General features: G+C 38.7%; 1 protein-coding gene across 1 annotated transcript in view; it reads left to right on the top strand.

Annotated features, from left to right (window-relative positions):
* Window positions 1–723: 723 nt before the first annotated feature.
* syt7a (synaptotagmin VIIa) overlaps window positions 724–18,205 on the top strand; it is a 229,972-nt gene continuing 212,490 nt past the window's right edge. Inside the window, exon 1 of the mRNA XM_021470598.3 lies at window positions 724–899. Coding sequence (XP_021326273.2) covers window positions 866–899 — 34 coding nt within the window. The 5' untranslated portion in view covers window positions 724–865. The remainder of the gene's footprint in view (window positions 900–18,205) is intronic.

Genomic DNA, 18,205 nt, shown 5'->3' with positions numbered 1-18,205 from the left:
TCTCAGTAGTGATTATTAAACCACACTCAACTGAACTGAACTGAAATTAAACTCTGAAAACCGAACTACACTGTTTACATTTACTAGGATCTTTAATGTGTAGCTGCTTTGACCCAATCTACATTGTAAAAGCGCTATACAAATAAAGCTGAATTGAATCACATTATATAATAAACTGTAATAACTCACAGTTTAAATGCACAATTGTAAATAAACACACATTTTAAACATAAAAATAGTATGTTAAGCGCTGCAAATAAGCAAACCGATAAAAATATAGAAAGTATTTTTGTTGCATCAAAAAGTGTGGTTATGAAAAAACCATCCGATAGACAAATCCAGCACAAATTATTGCTTAAATGCACTAAAATGCAGAATTTGAACCTCATAATTTGAGGTGAATAACTATAAAAGGTCCACTTTTTGAGAAAAAAGAGCCACTCCTTTTAATAGATTGGCTACGAGCCTGCATACTGCATTCATTTGCACTGTTAAACATGTCAAACAATCGAAACATTGATACATGTGTAGATATGTGCATGCATATAGACACAATAACAGCTCCGGAGCATCCTCTACCCCAACCCACCAAACCCACCCCACCCCACCCGCGGGGCAATGTCTCAGAGCACGTCACCGCGAGTGTGTGAGGAAGGAGAGAGAGAGAGAGTGAGAGAGAAGGAGAGAGAGAGAGAGATGTGTGCAGACAACCTGCTCGCGCGTAATTCTGGGAGGACTCTCCGCCGAGCAACGACACAATAAACACTCACGGAACCGCAAGAGTTTCCCCAGGTGGAGTAACAATAAGCACTTCAATCACGTCACACCATCCATCCAGCCAGGAGTCCATCATCAATCTGCAGCCATGTATCTCAACAGGGAGGAGGAGTACAGCAAAGGTAAGCGCTTTTACGTGTGTTGCCATTAAACTTGTAGGAGTATCTCCTGCTCACCTTGGTCCGGTGCTGCCCGTGGCGTGCTTTATTCATTCGTTTGTATTTGTGTGCACGAGCGGGTTGGTAAGCTGGGCATCGTAAGCAGCACCTGTCAAGGGGTCATCACTTCTTTGCCCCCTTGTTTTACATCATTGTCCGAGCGCACGCACAGGCGCGCGCGCGCACTAATGACTGTTTGACATTGTCACGCGCTTCCAGTGCATTTGCATTGACAGCGATCGCTGTTGCATGGCGTTTTTTTGATAAATAACTTTCATTCGGGGTCCCGCGAAGGCTGCTGTTGCATAACGATACGTGCATGCCTTCTTATCGATCGGGGCTACTTGTTGTGCGCTTCGCCCTTGATAGATGCTCACATGAAGAAGGACAAGCGACTAAAACACAAGGTCAAAGCGTCTCAAAGCGGGCTACAGACGGTGCTCTGTTATGCGCATCACCCTACGCGAGTCTTGGTGTTATTGTCAATGTGTATGATGATTCCGTGGGCGTTTTGCTGGGGTATCGTGGGATGTTATTTGTGTCAGCTCTCCCACGTGTTTCCGAAGCGTGATTCCCCGTGAATTCACTGGGTGTCCACTACAATTTTCCCCGGTGTCCCTCCCACGGTAAACGAATTCGCTTCGGGGCTCCGGAACGGAGGTGACTGGAATTAAGAGTGGAGGCGCGTCCGGGCTCCGCCAGCAACACCTGCTGCTACACCGAGAGCCACAAAAGACAGCGTTTGATATGGGGTAATAGCCGTGAGGAGATAATCACCATAGCGTGAACGAAACTGGGGGTTTGGATGAAAAGGTGTTCAAGGATGAGCCCTCAAATATCAGGCTAATGCAAGACAACAAGAGCTAGAATTTTAAAAAATGTGTTAAATTAGATTCCACCAGGTCTTTAAGGTGTTGACAGCACGTTCAGATTAACCCCCATTATCAAAACTGATGAGTGTTTCCAAAAATAACCAATAGTGTAAATGGAAACAGTCTATGGCTACTGGTGTAAGAGTCTAATTAAGGCATTATTTACTAATTAAGATACAATTTATTCAATCTACGAGCATTCCCAATGAAAGGATTCAATCCTTTTTTGTTTTTATTTTGTCATCTTTTTCTTATCACAATTTGCACCCACTAGATTCAATCTCAACTATTCGATTCTTTTGAATCAAAGTTTGCTGGTTGCATTATCACTCCTGCAGATGGCGACAATTGAGTCATTCACCAATCCAAAAAAGTATTTTTTGAAAATGTTTGCTTTGAAATAAAGCAAACAAGAATTATGAAGGTATTTTAAAAGCCTGTTGATTGTTTTGTTCATGTCACATCACTTTCAGTTCGCAGTGTTCGTCTTGTTCAGATTCAAACAGTGACTCGTCTAGCCCAGGGGGCGTATACCTTTATTGCCAACCAATGAAATTCTTCTTCAAAGAAAATGAAAATGAATGCTATTGGCTCGTTTCACAGGACAGGTGTTTGTTGTTAAACCAACGCCAACATGGGCTAGCCTACAGTCCAGCAGTAGATGCATTCAATCAGTTGGGATTTACGGTCACTAAGGTAACTGAAAACCTTCACGAGTTGGAGAGTGTGTCTGTTGATGGTTTCTGAGGTGATTTATGAAGTTAACTCATGAAGTATTTCGGGATTATAGTTCGTTTGTTTTAAAGTGGAGGCAGGAAAAATACGTGACACAGAGTTTATCTTTGAGTCATTCTTTTTTTATGCTGCTTCACCGAGAGCCACAAAAACAAAACACGGTGTTTGATATGAGTAATGGCCGTGAGGAGATAACCGTAGCGTGAATGAAACTGGGGGTTTGGAAGTTGTTCAAGGATGAGCACTCAACTATCATGCTGGACAACCAAAGCTGGAATTAAAAAAGGTGTTAAATTAGATTCCACCAGGTCTTTTAGGTGTTGACAGCACGTTCAAATTAACCCCCATTATCAAAACTGATGAAGGATTCTTAAGTGGTTTCCAAAAATAACCAATAGTGTAAATGGAAACATTCTATACTGGTTTGAGAGTCTAATTAAGGCATTATTTACTAATTAAGATACAATTTAGTCAATCTACGAGCATTCCCAATGAGAGGATTCAATCCTTTTTTGTTTTTATTTTGTCATCTTTTTCTTTCTTACCACAATTTGCACCCACTAGAATCAATCTCAACTATTCGATTCTTTTGAATCAAAGTTTGCTGGTTGCATTATCACTCCTGCAGATGGCGACAATTGAGTCATTCACCAATCCAAAAAAGTATTTTTTGAAAATGTTTGCTTTGAAAAAAAGCAAACAAGAATTATGAAGGTATTTTAAAAGCCTGTTGATTATTTTGTTCACGTCTCATCACTTTCAGTTCGCTCACAAATTAATATTACGTGTTCATATTTAATATCTTGTTCAGATTCAAACAGTGACTCGTCTAGCCCAGGGGGCGTATACCTTTATCACCAACCAATGAAATTATTCCTCAAAGAAAAGCTCTTGAATGCTATTGGCTCGTTCCACAGGACAGGTGTTTGTTGTTAAACCAACGCCAACATGGGCTAGCCTACAGTCCAGCAGTAGATGCATTCAATCAGTTGGGATTTACGGTCACTAAGGTAACTGAAAACCTTCACGAGTTGGAGAGTGTGTCTGTTGATGGTTTCTGATGTGATTTATGAAGTTAATTCATTAAGTATAACTCATGAAGTAGTTTGTTTGTTGGAGGCAGGAAAAATACGTGACAGAGTTTATCTCCTTTTTTATGCTGCTTCACCGAGAGCCACAAAAGCAAAACACGGTGTTTGATATGGGGTAATGGCCGTAAGGAGATAATAACCGTAGCGCGAATGAAACTGGGGGTTTGGATGGAAAGGTGTTCAAGGATGAGCACTCAAATATCATGCAGGACAACCAAAGCTGGAATAAAAAAGATGCTAGATTAGATTCCACCAGGTCTTTTAGGTGTTGACAGCACGTTCAAATTAACCCCCATTATCAAAACTGATAAAGGATTCTTAAGTGGTTTCCAAAAATAACCAATAGTGTAAATGAAATTCTGTGATTACTGGTGTATGAGTGTAAGTCATGCATTATTATGGTGGCTTGAAAAGCCAACATACTGTTATCTCACGTAAACTTATTAGGCTGGCTTGTGTAGCAAGCCAGACTACTGTTATCCTATTAAACTTATTAGGCTGGCTTGTGTAGCAAGCCAGACTACTGTTATCCTATTAAACTTATTATTATATTTAGGCTGGCTTGTGTAGCAAGCCAGACTACTGTTATCCTATTAAACTTAATATTATTATTATTCTTCTTCTGAGACTAAAAATTAAACTCTATCTCGTCCTAGGCCTTTCAAGCTATGACCATCAAACTCGGGTCAGACCTCCGAACTATTCTGACTCGAGTTGCTATATCTTTTCCGACTGATCCGACTTTCGGTTTTCCGAAAAACGTCCCGGGACCGTCGGAAAAATCCCATAGACTTAACATTGGATCAAACTTTGTGACCTCATAACTCCGCATCAGAATGTCACACAGACTTCTAACTGGGCTCATTTAACTCAGACTATCAAACTGCCAATGACTGATCACCTTTAAACTTTCTGGCCACGCCCTAGCAACCACTTTTGGACCCTAGAAACCGTCCAATAGACTTCCATTGCAAAAGACTCTCATTGACTTTACATGGGATCAAACTTTGTGAGCTCATAACTCTGCATCAGACTGTCCTACAGACTAATGGCTGAGCTCATTTAACTCAGTCTAGCCAGCAGCCAATCACTGATGGCCTTTTAACTTTCTAGCCACACCCTAACAACCAGATACTGCTCCCTAGCAACTGTCCCATAGACTGCCATTAAAGAGGTTCAGACTGATATTGTCATGCTGCAGTGTGATAGAGACATGGGGGTTGTTTTTAACTGTTCATACTGGCAAGAAGCTTTGATACATCATCAGTCTAAGCTGTCAATCAACTCCATAGCAACAAAACAGACTAACCTAGCAACGATATGGCACCAGCTATATCTCAGCATCAGAACATCGTAGAGAGGCGGGGGTTGGCTTGTTTGACTCATGCTCGCACACCATCTATCTGTCTATCTATCTATCTATCTATCTATCTATCTATCTATCTATCTATCTATCTATCTATCTATCTATCTATCTATCTCTATCTATCTATCTATCTATCTATCTATCTATCTATCTATCTATCTATCTATCTATCTATCCATCATGCTAAGGACATGCTAATTCATGCTAGAATCATGCTAGTTACATGCTAATTCATGCTAGAATCATGCTAGTCACATGCTAATTTATGCTAAAATCATGCTAGACACATGCTAATTCATACTAGAATCATGCTAACAACATGCTAATTCATGCTAGAATCATGCTGGTCACATGCTAATTCATACTAGAATCATGCTAACAACATGCTAATTCATGCTAGAATCATGCTAGTAACATGCTAATTCTTGTTAGAAGCATGCTAACAACATGCTAATTCATGCTAGAATCATGCTAGTAACATGCTAATTCATGCTAGAAGCATGCTAACAACATGCTAATTCATGCTAGAATCATGCTAGTAACATGCTAATTCATGCTAGAATCATGCTAGTAACATGCTAATTCATGCTAGAATCATGCTAGTAACATGCTAATTCATGCTAGAATCATGCTAAGAACATGCTAATTCATGCTAGAATCATGCTAACAACATGCTAATTCATGCTAGAATCGTGTTAATTCATGCTAAAATCATGCTAGTAACATGCTAATTCATGTTAAAATCATGCTAGGTACATGCTAATTCATGCTAGAATCATGCTAGTAACATGCTAATTCATGCTAGAATCGTGCTAACAACATGCTAATTCATGCTAGAATCATGCTAACAACATGCTAATTCATGCTAGAATCATGCTAGTAACATGCTAATTCATACTAAAATCATGCTAACAACATGCTAGAATCATGCTAGTAACATGCTAATTCATGCTAGAATTATGCTAACAACATGCTAATTCATGCTAGGATCATGCTAACAACATGCTAATTCATGCTAGAATCATGCTAGTAACATGCTAATTCATGCTAGAATCATGCTAACAACATGCTATTTCACGTTAAAATCATGCTAATAACATGCTTATGTATCTATCTATCTATCTTTCTATCTATCTATCTATCTATCTTTTCATACTTTTTAAAACTGTTTAAACTAAATTAACTATTACCGTCAGGCTTTCACAAGCCAGCCTCAAAGTTTGTTCTCAAACTTTAAGAATCTAGTTATTATTCTTCTTCTGAGACTAAAAATTAAACTCTATCTCCACCTAGACCTTTCAAGCTATGACCATCAAACTCGGGTCAGACCTCCGAACTATTCTGACTCGAGTTGCTATATCTATTCCGACTGATCCGACTTTCGGTTTCCCGAAAAACGTCCCGGGACCGTCGGAAAAATCCCATAGACGTAACATTGGATCAAACTTTGTGACCTCATAACTCCGCATCAGAATGTCACACAGACTTCTAACTGGGCTCATTTAACTCAGACCATCAAACTGCCAATGACTGATCACCTTTAAACTTTCTAGCCACGCCTTAGCAACCACTTTTGGACCCTAGAAACCGTCCCATAGACTTCCATTGCAAAAGACTCTCATTGACTTTACATGGGATCAAACTTTGTGAGCTCATAACTCTGCATCAGACTGTCCTACAGACTAATGGCTGAGCTTATTTAACTCAGTCTAGCCAGCAGCCAATTACTGATGGCCTTTTAACTTTCTAGCCACACCCTAACAACCAGATACTGCACCCTAGCAACTGTCCCATAGACTGCAATTAAAGAGGTTCAGACTGATATTGTCATGCTGCAGTGTGATAGAGACATGGGGGTTGTTTTTAACTGTTCATACTGGCAAGAAGCTTTGATACATAATCAGTCTAAGCTGTCAATCAACTCCATAGCAACAAAACAGACTAACCTAGCAACGATATAACAGCAGCTATATCTCAGCATCAGAACATCGTAGAGAAGCGGGGGTTGGCTTGTTTGAATCAGGCTCGCACACCATCTATCTATCTATCTATCTATCTATCTATCTATCTATCTATCTATCTATCTATCTATCTATCTATCTATCTACGTACCTCTATCTATCTACCTACCTACCTCTATCTATCTATCTATCTATCTATCTATCTATCTATCTATCTATCTATCTATCTATCTATCTATCTATCTATCTATCTATATATCTACCACTATCTATCTATCTATCTATCTATCTATCTATCTATCTATCTATCTATCTATCTATCTATCTATCTATCTATCTATCTATCTATCTATCTATCTATCTATCTATCTATCTATCTATCTATCTATCCATCATGCTAAGAACATGCTAATTCATGCTAGAATCATGCTAGTTACATGCTAATTCATGCTAGAATCATGCCAGTCACATGCTAATTTATGCTAGAATCATGCTAGTCACATGCTAATTCATACTAGAATCATGCTAACAACATGCTAATTCATGCTAGAATCATGCTAGTCACATGCTAATTCATACTAGAATCATGCTAACAACATGCTAATTTATGCTAAAATCATGCTAGTCACATGCTAATTCATGCTAGAATGATGCTAACAACATGCTAATTCATGCTAGATTCATGCTAGTAACATGCTAATTCATGTTAGAATCATGCTAACAACATGCTAATTCTTGCTAGAATCATGCTAGTAACATGCTAATTCATGCTAGAATCATGCTAACAACATGCTAATTCATGCTAGAATCATGCTAACAACATGCTAATTCATGCTAGAATCATGCTAACAACATGCTAATTCATGCTAGAATCATGCTAGTAACATGCTAATTCTTGTTAGAATCATGCTAACAACATGCTAATTCATGCTAGAATCATGCTAGTAATGTGCTAATTCATGCTAGAAGCATGCTAACAACATGCTAATTCATGCTAGAATCATGCTAACAACTTGCTAATTCATGCTAGAATCATGCTAGTAACATGCTAATTCATGCTAGAAGCATGCTAACAACATGCTAATTCATGCTAGAATCATGCTAGTAACATGCTAATTCATGCTAGAATCATGCTAAGAACATGCTAATTCATGCTAGAATCATGCTAACAACATGCTAATTCATGCTAGAATCGTGTTAATTCATGCTAAAATCATGCTAGTAACATGCTAATTCATGTTAAAATCATGCTAGGTACATGCTAATTCATGCTAGAATCATGCTAGTAACATGCTAATTCATGCTAGAATCGTGCTAACAACATGCTAGAATCATGCTAACAACATGCTAATTCATGCTAATAACATGCTAATTCATACTAAAATCATGCTAACAACATGCTAATTCATGCTAAAATCATGCTAGTAGCATGCTAATTCATGCTAGAATCATGCTAACAACATGCTATTTCACGTTAAAATCATGCTAATAACATGCTAATCTATCTATCTATCTATCTATCTATCTATCTATCTATCTATCTATCTATCTATCTATCTATCTATCTATCTATCTATCTATCTATCTATCTATCTATCTATCTATCTATCTTTTCATACTTTTTAAAACTGTTTAAACTAAATAAACTATTACCGTCAGGCTTTCACAAGCCAGCCTCAAAGTTTGTTCTCAAACTTTAAGAATCTAGTTATTATTTTTCTATATTATTCTTCTTCTGAGACTAAAAATTAAACTCTATCTCCTCCTAGGCCATTCAAGCTATGACCATCAAACTTGGGTCAAACCTCCGAACTATTCTGACTCGAGTTGCTATATCCTTTCCGACTGATCCGACTTTCGGTTTCCCGAAAAACGTCCCGGGACCGTCGGGAAAATCCCATAGACGTAACATTGGATCAAACTTTGTGACCTCATAACTGCGCATCAGAATGTCACACAGACTTCTAACTGGGCTCATTTAACTCAGACTATCAAACTGCCAATGACTGATCACCTTTAAACTTTCTGGCCACGCCCTAGCAACCACTTTTGGACCCTAGAAACCGTCCCATAGACTTCCATTGCAAAAGACTCTCATTGACTTTACATGGGATCAAACTTTGTGAGCTCATAACTCTGCATCAAACTGTCCTACAGACTAATGGCTGAGCTCATTTAACTCAGTCTAGCCAGCAGCCAATCACTTATGGCCTTTTAACTTTCTAGCCACACCCTAACAACCAGATACTGCACCCTAGCAACTGTCCCATAGACTGCCATTAAAGAGGTTCAGACTGATATTGTCATGCTGCAGTGTGATAGAGACATGGGGGTGGTTTTTAACTGTTCATACTGGCAAGAAGCTTTGATACATCATCAGTCTAAGCTGTCAATCAACTCCATAGCAACAAAACAGACTAACCTAGCAACGATATGGCACCAGCTATATCTCAGCATCAGAACATCGTAGAGAGGCGGGGGTTGGCTTGTTTGACTCATGCTCGCACACCATCTATCTATCTATCTATCTATCTATCTATCTATCTATCTATCTATCTATCTATCTATCTATCTATCTATCTATCTATCTATCTATCTATCTATCTATCTATCCATCATGCTAAGAACATGCTTATTCATGCTAGAATCATGCTAGTTACATGCAAAGTCATGCTAGAATCATGCTATTTACATGCTAATTCATACTAGAATTATGCTAACAGCATGCTAATTCATGCTAGAATCATGCTAGTCACATGCTAATTCATGCTAGAATCATGCTAACAACATGCTAATTCATGCTAGAATCATGCTAGTAACATGCTTATTCATTCTAGAAGCATGCTAACAACATGCTAATTCATGCTAGAATCATGCTAACAATATGCTAATTCATGCTAGAATCATGCTAGTAACATGCTAACTCATGCTATAAGCATGCTAACAACATGCTAATTCATACTAGAATCATGCTAGTCACGTGCTAATTCATGCTAGAATCATGCTAACAACATGCTAATTCATGCTAGAATCATGCTAAGAACATGCTAATTCATGCTAGAATCATGCTAACAACATGCTAATTCATGCTAGAATCATGCTAAGAACATGCTAATTCATGCTAGAATCATGCTAACAACATGCTATTTCATGCTAGAATCATGCTAGTAACATGCTAATTCTTGTTAAAATCTTGCTAACAACATGCTAATTCATGCTAGAATCATGCTAACAACATGCTAATTCATGCTAGAATCATGCTAGTAACATGCTAATTCATGCTAGAAGCATGCTAACAACATGCTAATTCATGCTATAATCATGCTAGTAACATGCTAATTCACACTAAAATCATGCTAACAACATGCTAATTCATGCTAAAATCATGCTAGTAACATGCTAGAAGCATGCTAACAACATGCTAATTCATGCTAGAATCATGCTAGTAACATGCTAATTCATGCTGGAATCATGCTAACAACATGCTAATTCATGCTAGAATCATGCTAGTCACATGCTAATTCATGCTAGAATCATGCTAGTCAAATGCTAATTCATGCTAGAATCGTGCTAACAACATGCTAATTCATGCTAGAATCATGCTAGTCAAATGCTAATTCATGCTAGAATCATGCTAACAACATGCTAATCCATGCTAGAATCATGCTAGTAACAGGCTAATTCATACTAAAATCATGCTAACAACATGCTAATTCATGCTAAAATCATGCTAGTAACATGCTAATTCATGCTAGAATCATGCTAACAACATGCTAATTCATGTTAGAATCATGCTAGTAACATGCTAATTCATGCTATAAGCATGCTAACAACATGCTAATTCATGCTAGAATCATGCTAGTCACATGCTAATTCATGCTAGAATCATGCTAACAACATGCTAATTCATGTTAGAATCATGCTAAGAACATGCTAATTCATGCTAGAATCATGCTAGTCAAATGCTAATTCATGCTAGAATCATGCTAACAACATGCTATTTCATGCTAGAATCATGCTAGTAACATGCTAATTCTTGTTAAAATCTTGCTAACAACATGCTAATTCATGCTAGAATCATGCTTGTAACATGCTAATTCATGCTAGAAGCATGCTAACAACATGCTAATTCATGCTAGAATCATGCTAGTAACATGCTAATTCACACTAAAATCATGCTAACAACATGCTAATTCATGCTAAAATCATGCTAGTAACATGCTAGAAGCATGCTAACAACATGCTAATTCATGCTAGAATCATGCTAGTAACATGCTAATTCATGCTGGAATCATGCTAACAACATGCTAATTTATGCTAGAATCATGCTAGTCACATGCTAATTCATGCTAGAATCATGCTAGTCAAATGCTAATTCATGCTAGAATCGTGCTAACAACATGCTAATTCATGCTAGAATCATGCTAACAACATGCTAATCCATGCTAGAATCATGCTAGTAACAGGCTAATTCATACTAAAATCATGCTAACAACATGCTAATTCATGCTAAAATCATGCTAGTAACATGCTAATTCATGCTAGAATCATGCTAACAACATGCTAATCTATCTATCTATCTATCTATCTATCTATCTATCTATCTATCTATCTATCTATCTATCTATCTATCTATCTATCTATCTATCTATCTATCTATCCTTTTTAAAACTGTTTAAACTAAATAAACTATTACCGTCAGGCTTTCACAAGCCAGCCTCAAAGTTTGTTCTCAAACTTTAAGAATCTAGTTATTCTTCTTCTTCTTCTTCTTCTTCTTCTTCTTCTTCTTCTTCTTATTCTTCTGAGACTAATTTTAAAGTGTATCTCCTCCTAAACTTTTCAAGCTTCACACCTCAAACTTTCGTCAAACCTTCAAACTGGTCTGACTCGGGTTGCTATATCTGTTCTAACTGATCCGACTTTCGGTTTTCCGAAAAACGACCCGGAAAATTCCCAAAATTCCCATTGACTTATTATTGGGTCAAACTTCCTGACCTTATATCTCTGCATCAGACTGTCCTACAGACTTCTAACTGGGCTCATTTAACTCAGTCTAGTCAGCAGCCAATAACTGATGACCTTTAAACTTACTAGCCACTCCCTAGCAACCACTTATGGCACCCTAGCAACTGTCCCATAGACTTCCATTGTAAAAGACTGCCATTGACTTAACATTGAGTCAACCTTTGTGAGCTCATAACTCTGCATCAGACTGTTGTACAGACTAGAGTCAGGCCTCATTCAACTCAGTCTAGCCAGCAGCCAATCACTGATGACCTTTAGACTTACTAGCCACTCCCTAGCAACCACTTATGGCACCCTAGCAACTGTCCCGTAGACTTCCATTCAAAAGACTCTCATTGACTTAACATGGGATCAAACTTTTTTGAGCTCATAACTTTGCATCAGACTGTCCTACAGACTAATGGCTGAGCTCATTTAACTCAGACTACCAAACTGCCAATAACTGATGAGCTTTTAACTTTCTAGCCACACCCCTAACTACCACATACTGCACCTTAGCAACTGTCCCGTAGACTTCCATTACAAAAGACTCTCATTGACTTAACATGGGATCAAACTTTGTGACCTCATAACTCTGCATCAGACTGTCCTACAGACTAATGGCTGAGCTCATTTAACTCAGACTACCAAACTGCCAATAACTGATGAGCTTTTAACTTTCTAGCCACACCCCTAACTACCACATACTACACCCTAGCAACTGTCCCGTAGACTTCCATTACAAAAGACTCTCATTGACTTAACATGGGATCAAACTTTGTGAGCTCATAACTCTGCATCAGACTGTCATAGAGACTAATGGCTGAGCTAGTTTAACTCAGTCTAGCCAGCAGCCAATCACTGATGGCCTTTTAACTTTCTAGCCACACCCCTAACTACCACATACTGCACCCTAGCAACTGTCCTATATAATGTAATTAGCTGTGCTATCAAATGCTTATAATTCTAACATGCTAATGACATGCCAATCATGCTAGCAACATGCTACTCATATGCTAATCATGCTAATGACCTGCTAACTCATACTGGAAACATGCTAATGACATGCTAATTTGTACTAGAATCATGCTAGTAACATGCTAATTCATACTAGACTCATGTTAATAACTGGCCTACATGCATATCTTTGCATAGCAGTGTCCTATTGACTTGGGGGATGGCTCATCTGACTCAGACAACCAATGAACATCTCAATATGATAATAAAGCTCACAAGCCACGCCCCCAAATTGATTCCATAGACCTCCATTAAAATAGGCCAAGATGCATATCTTTGCATAGCAGTGTCATAGAGACATGGGGGTTGGTTCATTTGACTAAGACAACCAACCACATTCAAGTTCACTCTGTAACCTCGCCCATAGCAACAAAACAGAGTACCCTAGCAACCATTTATCAACAGCTATATCTCAGCATCAGAACATCGCAGAGACTTGGAGATTGGCTCGTTTGACTCATGCTAGCAAACGGAACTTCCTATATGCTACACATGCTAGCAGTGACTAGCTACATGCTAATATTGACTAGCCCAGTACTGTAACTTGCTAGAAATGCTTACTAAGTATAAATGTTTTATCAATCATGTATGTGAGGCTTGCCTAGTAACCAACCAGGGTACCCTAGCAACTGCCTAGCAACCACCCAAATTACCCTAGCAACCACCTAGCAACCACCTAGCAACGGCCTAGTAATGCCTTAGTAAGGGCCTAGCGACCACTCAGGACACCCTAGCAACCGCCTAGCAACGCCTTAGCAACCACTCAGAATACCTTAGCAACCACCTAGCAATACCTTAGCAACCACCTAGCAACCACTTGGGACACCTTAGCAACCGCCTAGCAACACCTTAGCAACCACCTAGCAACCACTCAGAACACCCTAGCAACTGCCTAGCAACGCCTTAGCAACCACCTAGCAACCACTCAGGACACCCTAGCAACCACCTAGCAACACCTTAGCAACCACCTAGCAACCACTCAAGACACCCTAGCAACCACCTAGCAACGCCTTAGTAACCACTCAGAACACCCTAGCAACCATCTAGCAACCACTTAGGACACCTTAGCAACCACCTAGCAACACCTTAGCAACCACCTAGCAACCACTCAGAACACCCTAGCAACCGCCTAGCAACACCTTAGCAACTACCTAGCAACCACTTAGGACACCCTAGCAACCGCCTAGCAACACCTTAGCAACCACCTAGCAACCACTTAGGACACCCTAGCAACCGCCTAGCAACACCTTAGCAACCACCTAGCAACACCTTAGCAACCACCTAGCAACCACTCAGGACACCTTAGCAACCACCTAGCAACACCTTAGCAACCACCTAGCAACCACTCAGAACACCCTAGCAACACCTTAGCAACCACCTAGCAACCACTCAGGACACCCTAGCAACCACCTAGCAACACCTTAGCAACCACCTAGCAACCACTCAGGACACCCTAGCAACCACCTAGCAACGCCTTAGCAACCACTCAGAATACCCTAGCAACCACCTAGCAACCACTTAGGACACCTTAGCAACCACCTAGCAACACCTTAGCAACCACTCAGAACACCCTAGCAACCGCCTAGCAACACCTTAGCAACCACCTAGCAACCACTCAGAATACCCTAGCGACCACCTTGCAACACCTTAGTAACCACTTAGCAACTAGTCAGAACACCTTAGCAACTGCCTAGCACCACCTTAGCAACCACCTAGCAACCACTCAAAACACCCTAGCAACCGTCTAGCAACACCCTAGCAACCACCTAGCAACTAGTCAGACCACCTTAGCAACTGCCTTGCACCACCTTAGCAACCACCTAGCAACCACTTAAAACACCCTAGCAACCGCCTAGTAAAATGCTAATTCATGCTAGAATCATGCTAACAACATGCTAATTCATGCTAGAATCATGCTAGTAACATGCTAATTTATGCTAGATTTATGCTAACAACATGCTAATTCATGCTAGAATCATGCTAGTAACATGCTAATTCATGCTAGAATCATGCTAACAACATGCTAATTCATGTAAGAATCATGCTACTAACATGCTAATTCATGCTAGAATTATCCTAGTAGCATGCTAATTCATGCTAGAATCATGCTAGTAACATGCTAATTCAACCACTTCAAACTTTCAGATTCGGCTTTTCAAGCCACCATAAAGTTTGTCCTCAAACTTTAATATCTAGTTTACTAGTTAAGATACAATTTAGTCAATCTACGAACAATTCCAATGAGTATGTTTAATCATTTTTGTTTGTATTTTGTATTTTTTTTCTTTTCACAATTTAAACCCACTAGATTTAATCTCAACTACTCGATTCTTTTTAACCAAACTTTGATGACTGCATTATAACGCCTGCAGGTGGCGACGATCGAGTCATCGAGTCACTCACCTATTAAAAAGTATATATATTTTTTACTTTTCTTTGAAATAAAGCAAACTTTAAGAATTATAAAGGTGTTTAGAAGCCCTTAGATTGTTTTGTTCATGTGACATCATGTTCATTTGATCATGTTCAAATTTAAACAGTGACTCGTTTAGCACAAGGGGCTACCTGTAGCACCAACCAATGAAATTCTTTCTCAGAGAATGAACTTGAATGCCTTTGGTTCGTTCAACTGGACAGGCGATATTCTGAATCATTCAGTTGCTCCAAAAATCATTGATTTTGAAACAAACCAACGCCTTTATCAACTACAGACAATATTCATCCAATCAGTCTGGATTTATGGTCACTCAGGTAACTGAAAGCCTTTATGAGTTGGAGAGTTTGATTGTTGATGGTTTAATTGAATGGGAAGTGATTTATTAAGTTAACTCATTTAGTATTTCAACATAATTCTTTATGCGTCTCAATGTGTGAGGTGGGAAAAGTACATGACAGAGTTTATCTTTATGAGTCATTCTTTTTTTATGCTGCTACCCGAAATGCCAATGAGAAGGTTCAACCATTTTTGTTCATATTTTGTAATCTTTTTCTTATCACTATTTGCACCTACTAGATTTAATCTTAACTACTCCATTCCTTTGATTTAAAGTTTGCTAGTTGCAGTTTTACACCTGCAGGTGGCGATGATCAGGTCATTGAGTCATTCACCCATCAAACAAGTATTTACACAAAAAAATGCTTTGAAATAAAGCAAACAAAAATTATAGAAGTATTTCAAAAGCCGTTAATTTATTTTGTTCGTCATATCACTTTCAGTTCACTTACGAATAGTATGGCTTCATTTGATCCTGTTCACATTCAAACAGTGAAGCTGCGATCACACTGGACTTTTCTCCCCATAGACTTCCATTCATACGCATGCGAATGCGTCAGACCGGAAACGCAAGGTCATGCATCAAGTTGCGAAATCGAATCACTTGACTGCGTGAGACCAATCAAAGATCAAAACATGACCTCCCTGTACAGAAATTTAAAACATGGACCAATCGCTCTCTTTTTGTAATCCTAATCATCTAATCCCTCCCCTGTTCGCAGCACTGCACGACAGAATTTTGCATTGTCAAAATCTAGTGTGACCGCAGCGTGATTTGTTTAGCACGGGGGGCGCATACCTGTAGCACCAACCAAAACAGTTCTTCCTCAGAGAGTGATCTTGAATGCTATTGGCTCGTCTGTCAGGCGTCTGTTGCGTGATATTCCAAATCAAAAACGATTCATTCCCTTCAAAATTCCTGTCGTCTTTTATAAACAAATCAACGCTCAATTAGTAGCATTGGTATTTACTTTCAGTCATGTAACTGAAAGCCTTTACGAGTTGGCGAGTGCGTTTGTTGATAGTTCAATTGACTGGGAACTGCTTTATGTTAACTCATGAAGTATTTCGCATAATTCTTCATGCGTTTCAATGTGGAGGCGGGAAAACACATTACAGAGTTTATCTTTACAAGTTATTCTTTTGTTGTTGATTTATTCATTTTAATTAATTGAATGATTATAAGCTTTTGGAGATGTTATTAGGCTACATAAATGATCTCAACCATGGTTTTTTTGAAGACCTAGCTCCTAATTATGTTTGATTAAAAAAATTTAAAATGTTTAATGATATATCTTGTTTTGAGGAACGAATACCCAATCAGGAACAGACTGTAGATATTAAACACAATCTGGAGCTTCACCCGCTCTCCTACTGTTCCTGTGAGACATATTTAACTTTCATGCTTGTTACTCTTCCTTTAATGACTTGTTTTTAATAAATACAGATGACAGTACAAATGTGATATTGATTAATTAAGCTTATCTCTTGTAGGAAGTCATGGATTGCGTCTGCACAGCTTCATGGGCTATGATAAAGTTTAGGGGATTGAAACATCAGGTTTGAAATTGATTATTGTTTCTCAGGGTGTGTGTTTCATTGATTGGTGGTGTTGATAGATGAATCCACTCACCGGAATGGACCAAATATTGAAGATTGGAAGGCTAAATGTAAAAATCCAAGGATTGGTTTTCATTTATCAGTTCCAGCCTCGGCCCTTATGCTGGATAGCTTTGTGTATGTGTGTGCGTGATTATATTGAATGAAGAAGTGGACAGATTGTGGATGATAAGTGAGGGAATGGACCAAACACTGAAAAAAAAAAAGTGTATGTGTGTAAATATGGATGTGTCACCGAGGCACAGAAGATGACAGGAGGGGTATAATGTGCCCAAATGATTGGCAGTTCATGTATTATTCATGCAATCCTGTTGATCTGCAAGAGAGATAGAGTGATGGAGAGACACAGACAAACAGGGACCGAAATAAAGAGAGACAAATTGTCTTCGCCTCCATAGACTGTTGAAGACTGTTCATTTCCAACGACTGTATTTAAATCAACTGTCAAATCGACATGATTTTTTGGGGTTAAACTTCTGCAGTACAGTAAAGTTTTCGTTTTCAGCTAACATTGAGTACTTGCAACAAACAGTTAATGTCTAGTGAATCTGAGGCTTCTTTAGAAATGTTGTATAATTACTCCATATTTAATTGAAACAATGATTTTTATTTAAGATCATTGGTGTTTTTTGTTTGTTCCAGTTGTTCATGAATGAGTTTGCGTTCCCATTCAGTTCAGTTGCAGATATACTTGAATGCCGCCATCTTTGCTTCATGAATGCGCATTTAATTCAAGCCTATCATCCTTGGCTGTAAACGTCATAGAAGAGAAATGGAAAAATCTATTTTATTATGTTAAGAACCAAGCGAAGAGATCTGTCTCTGATG

Source organism: Danio rerio, chromosome 25, assembly GCF_049306965.1.
Source record: "Danio rerio strain Tuebingen ecotype United States chromosome 25, GRCz12tu, whole genome shotgun sequence".
Lineage (NCBI taxonomy): Eukaryota > Metazoa > Chordata > Actinopteri > Cypriniformes > Danionidae > Danio > Danio rerio.
Note: the sequence above shows the minus strand (reverse complement) of the source record. Positions and strands in the feature narration are given on the sequence as shown.